General features: G+C 39.2%; 1 protein-coding gene across 1 annotated transcript in view; it reads right to left on the reverse strand.

The window, feature by feature from the left end:
* RALGPS1 (Ral GEF with PH domain and SH3 binding motif 1) overlaps window positions 1–9,741 on the reverse strand; it is a 460,947-nt gene that overhangs the window by 67,732 nt on the left and 383,474 nt on the right. Inside the window, exon 9 of the mRNA XM_006892619.1 lies at window positions 1,521–1,614. Coding sequence (XP_006892681.1) covers window positions 1,521–1,614 — 94 coding nt within the window. The remainder of the gene's footprint in view (window positions 1–1,520; window positions 1,615–9,741) is intronic.

Here is a 9,741-nt window from a genome sequence, read left to right on the forward strand (position 1 = left end):
TGACTGGGGTAATCAGGATGGGTGTGTCAGAGGCAATGAGATTGGCACAGGATAGAGCAGGGTTTAGGGCTGTTGTACACAGGGTTGCTATGAGTCGCAAACGACTCGACGGCACATAACAACAACAACAACAACAACATTATACCTTCACAACTAAAGATAACTCTATGTTCTCAAATGGTTGATCATCAGAACTACATGAGGAGTTCTGAGAAATATAGATTTCCTGGCTCCACCTGTACATTAGAAAACTTTCTAGGAGATTCTGATTTATACTTGAGACTACCAATCACGACTGCAGAGCTGGTCAGCTGTGCAGCTGCTGGAACAGTCATTCCCAAGGTCCTGGTAAATGGATCACCGGTAACCTGAGTATGTTGGCAGCAGCCGCAGCACTCCAGAGTTTTCAAGGACTTAGATGAAGACAAATTAATTGAGCTGATAAAATTCATAGGCATAAAACTGGAAGAGATAAAACATATTTTGGATAATGGAACTCCAAAGGATCATGGTATACTGGAAACAACAATGAGATAAAATCTCATCCCGTGTTATTATCTGCCTCTGAAAACTCTCCAGATGGTCAGCTATGGGTTGGTTCTAACTCAACGGTACACAACAACAATAAATGTAAAGTTGGCATTGAGGTTATACATCATTAACTGCAAGATGTCTTAGACTTATAATAATATTAGAGCATATGAAAATTACAGAGGTTTATAGTTGACCTCAAGCTCAAAATGAGCCAAGAAACTATCTAATCAACATGGCAGATAGAGTTAACATGAAAAATTGGCTCTAAGGACATGGACATGCTAGCAAGTTCCCAGGGCTACAAAGAAATATCTTTATGCCCAAGAACAACCAGTGGAAATTGAGCCTTAGAATCCACAAGGGTTCATTGTGGAAACTGGGTGGGTCTCTGCTACAGGGCCTGCATACAGATGAAGACAGGACCTTGGACAGGGCTTGACAGTGAATGTCTTATAGAAAACGGGCAGTTTCAGAGGATATTCCATATATAAAAGAGGTTCGCAGAAAAATGCTGTCCTGGAGACATCTTCCACTGACTGCTGTGTGTCAGTGGAGAAGGAGCAACTTGTTATAACTAAAAAAAGGGTTACCTAAAAGGTATATCCAACTATGAAGTTTAAATTCATTTTCTGCATACAACATGGAAAAGTCAAGCTATTAACAGATCTCTTTCTTTAGAACAATGAACCTGAGAGGTTAAGACAAAAACAAATTAAAAAAGATTTTCAGACAGCACGGCTGTATGGTATACAGGGTGAGTGCACACATACGTGTACTTGGGTGTGTTAAGGGAAACTTTCTATAAGCCCTGGGGTGTCTTTCTAGAAGCCCTGGCCTGTGTGGTAAGCACAAATATGAGTGTGTTTGGATCTGTTTAGGGAGCTTTTTGGTTCCAAAAAGATCCAGACTACCTTAAATACCAAAAATCTGAAGGCAACAGCTGAAAGAAGGTGGGTCTACCCAATTTGAGGAACACGAGGACTTACTTGTAGTTGTCATCCTCCACAAACTTCTGGAGCTCTTCAATGTAGCGTACAGACTTTAGGTACTTCTGCACATGGGGCAGGGTTGTGAGGTGATCTGTGAAAGATGAACAAAACCCAAAACTTCAATCTTGCCTCATCTTTAGGCCACAAAAGACAAGTATAAAAATCATTGATTTTACCACGAAATGCTTCCTGGATATTGAGACATGTGTTCACTCTTTCAGTCGTCATAGATGATCCACTGGGTGAGGCCATGCACAGATCATGTGGTACATAAGCATGATCAGACCCTAGTTCTGCCCTTGAGGAATAGCCCCCAGACTTTTGGGCTATAGATACCATACTTCCAGGTTCCTTGAGTAGGAAGGAAGGAGGAGGTGAAGTCTCTACTCAGGGGAAAGGCCAGAAAAGAGATCTGGTCTCCAGAGGAGATTTCACATTGCTCTCTTCATTGCTGGCATTCTCTGAATGGCATCTGTTCAGTCAGGCTCACTCCTAGAGAATTTGGGCACTTGGCTCATAATCGATTTCCACACCCTAAAGTCCACCCTTACATTAAAGGAAACCAGTGTTCACATGGATGGTCCTTCTAGCATTCACACTGCTCAGCTCCCTGAGCTCATCTCCAACAACGTTCTCTACCCATCTTAGATTCTCAAGGGGTCTTTGTGGGCATACTTTGAAGCTGAGTTATTCACCATCGATTTTTTTCTCTCTAGGCATATAGTTAGATTATATTTCATAGTTTCCCTATGTAAAAGTGATGTTTGTCACCTGCAAGTCTGTTTCCAAGAACCCACCCATGTATGATGAGTCTCTCTCTCTCTTCCTGCATCTTCCTGAATGCAAAGAGTCCAGTGATGACTGAAGTTATGAAGGACCACAATATAGAAAGGGCTTGGTCCTGGAATCTACTTGAAGGAAAGTTTCCCAAAGAGTATCTCAAATGGAGCTATTGTGTGAGCAAACATTAAACTCTTGTGCTAATGAGGAATAAGCTCATACTAACATTAAGACCCATTTTGGCATTGCTTGTTATGGCAGTTAGTTAATCCTGATTAATACAAATGGCAATTGCTCTATCTTTAAAACCACCAATAAATGAGTCTACTCATTGACCAAAGTTTCTTCTTCTTCCACTACTCCCAAGAATTGTTCTCAGAAAATTATCTGCAGAAAACTCAAGTAAGATTCACACCTCACTTCATACACAAAAAACCAATTCAAAGTGGATTATGGACCTAGGACTAAAACCAAGAACTATAAACTTCATTAAAGAAAAGCTTGGAAGAACTGTCGAAGTCCTAATCCACATCATAAACAGCTTCCAAGCATCCTGGGAAATCTACAACCAGGAGGAGATAAAATAGATGAATGGGACCTTCTAAGAATCAAATCCCTATGCACATCCAAAAACTGCTCCAACAGGGTAAAAAGGGGAAGCCACAGACTGGGAAAAAATATTTGGTAATGACATGTCAGACAAGGAACTTATAACTAGAACTTATAAAATACTCGAGCACCACAACAAGATAAAGGTAAATAACCCAATTGAAAAATGTGCACAGGATATGAAAAGACACTTCAGCAAAGAAGGCAGTCACATGGCAAACAAACATATAAAGAAATGTTCAAAATTCCTAACTCTAAGAGAGATGCAAATCAAAACAACTATGAGATATCATCTCACCCCAGTAAGAATAGCAAAACATCAAACATCAAATGCTGGTGAGGTTGTGGAGAAATTGGAACCCTTATTCACTGTTGGTGGGAGTGTAAAATAGTGCAACCACTATGGAAGGCTGTATGGTGCTTTCTCAAAAAGTTGCAAATAGAAATACCATTTGACCCAGCAATTCCACTATTGGGAATTTACCCTCAAGAAACCATAACCACCACCCAAGCAGATATATGCACACCCATGTTATTGTGGCTTTGTTCTCAATAGAAAAGAGCTGGAAACAACCCAAGTTCCCATCAACAAATGAATAGATAGAGAAGCTCTGGTATATTCACACAATGGAATACTACGTAGCACTGAAAAACAAGGAACTCATGAAATATTATTCAAAATGGATGACCCTGGAGGACATTATGCTGAGTGAAATATGTTAGTCACAAAAGGACAAATATTGCATAGGCCTACTGTTGTAAAATGGGACTGACATGGGGGTTGAGGGAAGACAGAGAAGGAGGGGTGGAATGATGTATACTGCATTGAAACAGATGAGGGAGGGAACTGTCTAAAAGGGATATACAATTGGGTATTATTGTTATGACAGGAGTCCTGAATAAGGCTGCACAGTGGAGTGAACCTGGGGGGAGGGATTGCATAACAATGAAAGTTTTACTTTTCAAGGAGAAGAGTGAATTAGGGGAGTGGGCAGGTAAAAAAGTTCAACAATGAATGATTAGAAACCTTGAGTCTATGTAAACTTTCATTAAAATTACTAAAGAAAAGAACTGTTCTCAGATCTTATGGGAACTCTAGGTCACTGTCATCTCTGCTGTCTCCTTTATTTATCACCTTCTTCTTTCTTTAGTTTGCACTTTATACCTCTTCATGTCCATTGACCATTGTTTCAATAACTTTTGCCAATAGTCTAAATTCCCTTTGTCTTCCCTCTTTCTGTCCTGTCATTTTAAAAAATCATTATATTGGATGAGTCAACTCTCTTCTATGACTGTACCTGAGCAACTGGGACCTGCTGGAAATAAACTGGTCCCAAATCCAATCCCAGGATCCATTCATTGCCCCATTGCATTTCCTGAGAAACTCTTTCCCTTGTTAGTCCCTTTGCATTCCTAAAGAAATTCTTTCCCCTGTTCTTAAACAATTATTTTAAACTGTCTCCACTACTGTTAAGCCTCCTACCTCCACTTCCCTTTTCAACCTAGCAGATTTGCTTACTTCCCAATTTTTGAGAAAATAGAAGCCATCAGATGGATATGTTTTAACTTTCCGACTCTCAGGCCCCATATCCATCCGCATTTCTGCCCCTCTTGTTAACATCATTAACTAGCCAGCCTCTCTGTTTCTACTCTGGATCCCTTCCCTCTTATTCTCAACAATCTTAGATAATTTATTATCTTTAACCTCTCTCTTCTTTTACATTATTCCTATTAACTAGAAAAATATCACTGCTTTCTTAAAAAAATCCAAAACACTAAACCACACAAAACAACATCTCTTTTCTTGATTTTGTATTTCCTCCGCTTCTCTTTTTTCCCCTTCATTTAGTTCTCCTAGGATTGTAGCCTCCAGAAAAGTCACTGTTCTTTTCTCTCATATATAGCGATAACTTACTATCTGTTCTCCCTGCTACCATCCGTGATGCTCCTTCTAATGGACTCTGTATCCCACAGAAAGAGTATCAGTCCAGAATTCAGATCTATCATTTCACACCTAACTTAAGACACCTTAATGACTTCCTCTTGCTCTTAGGATAAAAATCTAGATCTATACCTTTGCCAGGAAAGCCCTACTCAGCCTTGCTGGTCCCCTTTGCTGTCTCTACTCCAGCTAAGCAGTCTTCTTTCAATCCCTGACAGTCTGTTCTCCCTCCCACCAAAAGTCTTTTGCATGAGATATTTATACCCTTAGAGAGGGTACTCTCCTGCCTCTTTTTCTTGGTTAACCCTATCTTGATTTTTTCACTTGGTCAAGTCATCCTTTTAAGCCATTATAGTACAAAATCATCTACATATCACATATTGTTAATGAGTCTTCCTGTAATTATGATATCATATTCATCATAGAGCCCAGCTGTTTTATTTTTTGCTCAGCATACAGATTTAATAAGTACGGTGAGAGGATGCAACCCTGATGCACATCTATCTTGGAAGAATAATAGCCACAATGTTCTTTAGAAGGTAGGATGGTGAGATTTCATTTTATGTACTTTGGACATGTTATCAGGAGGGGCCAGTCCCTGAAGAAGGACATCATACCTGGTAAAGCAGAGTCTGTGAAAAAGATGAAGACTTTCAATGAAAAATGACTTAGTGGCAGCAACATTGAGTTCCAATACAGCAACAACTTTGAGGATGGCACAGGAGCTGGCAGAGCTGTTTTCTGTTGTACACATGGTTACTCTGAATCAGAACCTACTTGATTACCCCTAACACCACCACAACCACAACCACAACCACAAAGTGCTTCTAGTTTGATATAATGTATAATACAGAATGTACAAACACAGTAACACTCTTGGCACCAGCAGTTAGGACATCAAAAGACAAATTTCATTAGGGAAATCACTGTCAGAGTCCTCTCGAAAATGCTAAAGAGCAACAAGTCAGTCTAGAGTCTAAGGTGCACCTCATTCAGGCCACAGCTTCGCGATTAGTTTCTATGAATCAGAGAACTGGACAGTGACTAAGGATGATAGAAGATGAATCTGATGCCTTTAAGTTGTGGTGCCGGAGAAGAGTACGGACTGTCAAGAGAATAAACAAGTCTGTCCTGAGGAAGGTGAAACCAAGGAAGCAAGGTGAAACCTTGGAAGCAGGGATTGTGAAGTTCTATTGCACATACTTTGGGCATGTGGCCAGGAGGATCATTCCTTGGAGAAGATCATCATGCTTAGAAGGGTAGAGGGACAGCCCTAAGGAGGAAGATCCTGGGTGAGATGGAATGACGTAGTAACTAGGGTTATTGGGGTAGATGTGTCAGAGACAGTGAGACTGGCTCAGGGTAGGGCAGGGTTGAGAGCTATTGTACAAAATGTTGCAATGAGTTGCAGCTGACCTGATGGCACTTAACAACAACAACAATAACAGAATGCTAAAATTATTTGTGTTATTATTTAAAGAGCTCTGGTGGTAGAGTGGGTTAAACATTGCATATCTAATCAAAAGGCCAACAACTGAATTCACCAGATGTTTCTTGGGAGAAAGATGAGACAGTTTGATCCTCAGTGGGATTGCAAGTAGCTTCACGGTAGGGAGCTGTGCTGCCAACCCTAAGAAATTTGATTTTTAATATATCAGCTGCTCCATGGGAGAAGGATGGGCAATCTCTTCCTGTGTCATTAACTGCCTCTAAATAACCCACTGGAGAGTCAGATCCAAACAGCTGGCACACAACAGCAATGGGATTGCAGGGAGCTTTGGTGAGCCAGTGGGTTAGGAGTTGCCCTAACAACCCAAAGGTACGTGGTTAGAATCTAACAACCAGTTGCTTCGATGGAGAAAGAAAGTCAGTCTTCTCCCATGTGACTTATAGCCTCTGAAAACCCACTGGAGGGTCAATTATATAAGCTGGATGGAAATGAGAGAGGCAGAGATAAAGGGAGGGGAGAGGGGAAGAAGAGAGAGGGATGTGGAGGGAGGGACTGATTGCTAGATCAAACAGTATTTCTATTCCCAGCTTTCTTAAGGAAGCTCCAGGCTGTTTTCTATAGTAGATTTCATTTCACAGTCCTACCAGCGCTGTATGAGAATCCCAACCTTTCAACACCCTGGCCAGCATTTGTTGTTTGCTCTCTTATTGAATTTTACTATTGTTGATGGTGCGAGATGATTAACTGCTTGTTTTTGTGAGTTGCATATGGGCAATCTCCTAGATTTACAGGCTCTAAAACTTGCTGGAGGGTCAGCTGACTCACTGGTACATGACAACAACAGCTTGAACTTTTCTTCATGTATTTGTTGGCCATCTGGATCTTTTCTTTGGTGAAGTGTCTTTTCATGTCCTTTGCTTGTTTTGTAATTGGGCTATTTGTCTTTTATTATTGAAGTGTTGGCATTCTCTATAAATTTTAGAGAAAAGTCCCTTGTCAGATATGTCATTGTCAAATATTTTCACCCAGTCTGTGGGTTCTCTTTTTACTCTTCTAGAGAAATTTTTTTATGCACATAAGGATTTAATTTTTAGGAGTTCCCAATCATCTAGCTTATTCCCTGTTGACTGTACATTTTAAGATATATCTGATAGTCTATTTATACCATAGATAAGGGCTACTATGTTTGCCCCAATTTTTAATTTCATGATCATTAACAGTTTTAAGCTTTGCCCTATGTCTTTGATCCATTTTTAATTATTTCATATTTTATTTTGGGTGTGGATGCTGCTTCAACATTTTGCAAATAAATAGCCAGTTTTGGCAGCACGATTTGTTAAAGAGGCTGTGTTTTCTCATACTTGATGGATTTCACCTCTTTGTCAGAGATCAGTCATCCATAGGTGGATGGAGTTATGTCTGTGTTCTCAATTATATCCCATTGGCCTATGTTACTGGTGCTGTACCAGTACCAAGCTATTTTGATCACTGTGGCTGTGTAGTAAGTTTTGAGTGTCAGGCCTCCTACAGTGTTTTTCTTATTCAGTAGTACTTTAATTACTTAGGGTCTCTTTCTCTTCCATATAAAGTTGGTGATTACTTTTCCACCTTTTAAAAAAATGATGGTAGAACTTTATAGGATTTCATTCTATCTCTAGAGAGTTTTGCTATTACTGACATTTTTACATTGTTAAGACTTTCAATTCATGAGCATTCCTTCCGTTTATATAGGTCTCTGAGTTTCTAGTAGTGTTTTGTAGTTTACTTTGTACAGTTTTTTTGTATCTCTCAACATATTTATTCCTAAATATTTCATTTTTTAATATTACAAATGGCACTGTTTGCTTCCTTTTCACAGTTCTCTTATTTTAGAGGAATCTGGCTGATTGGGTCTACACTCTGCTGCTTTGCTGAATTGGTCAGTTAGATCCAGTAATTTTCTTGCTGAGACTTTGGGATTTTCTATATTTATAGTCATATCATCTGCAAACAGAAATAGTTTTAATTCATCTTTGCCAATTTTGATGTCTTTTATTTCCTTTTCTTGCTTTATTGCTCTGGCTAGGATTTCCAATATAATATTGAATAGTAGTGGTGATAAAGGGCATTCTTGTCTGGTTCCTGTTTCCAAGGAGAATGCCTTTAATCATTCATCATTGAGAGGACTACTAGCCATTGGTTTTATAGCTGTGATTTTAATTATTTTGAAGAATTCCTCTTCTATTCCTATTGTGTCAAGCATTTTTATGAGGGAAAGTGGTGAATTTTCTATATCGAGTGAGAAGGTCATGTGATTAATTTCCTTCACTTTAGTTATGTGGTATGTTACACTGTTTTTATGTTGATCCATCCTTGTGCACCTGTGATGAACCATACAAACAAAATAATAAAACACTGCATAAGAAGCCGAAAGAGACTTACATAAATGGAAGAATACACCATGCTCTTAGATTGGAAGACTTAATATTGTAAAAATGTCAATACCAAAAGCAATCTATAAATACAACACAAACTCAATTCCAATCCTATCATCATTCTTTGAAGAGATGGAAAAGTAATCATCAGTTTTATGTGAGTAGGAAAGAGACACTAGATAAGCAAAGCATGACTGAAGAAGAAAAAGAAAGTAAGGGGCTTATACTTATTTCAAAACCTACTACATAGACATGGTAATAAAAACAGCTCGGTACTGATACATCAACAGATATGCAGACCATGGAGTAATTTTAAAAATATAACATAGGATTCTATTGGCTAGAATTTCATTGACCATTTTTGCCTCAATGTTCATGATGGATTGCTGTTGTATACCATCAATTCAGAACCAATCCAAAGCTGACCCTCCAGCAGGTTTTCAGAGGCAGTAAATCACACAGAAGGAAACTGCTCATCTTTCTCCCACGGAGTAGTTAGTGGATGCAAACCATGTGCCTTTGAGTTGGTGACTCAACTCCTTACCATTAAGTCATGCTAGTCTATAATTTTATTTTTCAGTGGTTTCTTTGCCTGGCATTGGTATTAGGGTTATAATAGCTTCACAGAATGAATTCAGCAATATTCCATAATTTTCTACATTCTGAAATAGTTTGTGTAAAATTGGTGTGAACAGTTCCCTAAATGTTTGGTTGATTTTACCAGTGAAGCAGTCTGGGCCAGGACTTATTTTGTTTGCTTTTATGACTTGTTAAATTTTTATTTTGTAATCCCGCAGACCCCCCCATCTTCCCAGGTAATCAGAGACACCAGAAGCACATGATATCCGTTCCGGCCCGAGGGCCTATCTACACAGCAATTCTACAGGATGCATTACCTTTGACCGATAAATATTGCGACTAAACTTCAGAGACACTGATCCCAACATAAGGAACTACCATCAGCTGATGTGTTTGAAATCACAGAAGCCATGGAAGCTTCATATATAAGTTATTAGATGGAGG

This window comes from Elephantulus edwardii, unplaced genomic scaffold (assembly GCF_000299155.1).
Source record: "Elephantulus edwardii isolate Elephantulus edwardi_28Jun2011 unplaced genomic scaffold, EleEdw1.0 scaffold00116, whole genome shotgun sequence".
Lineage (NCBI taxonomy): Eukaryota > Metazoa > Chordata > Mammalia > Macroscelidea > Macroscelididae > Elephantulus > Elephantulus edwardii.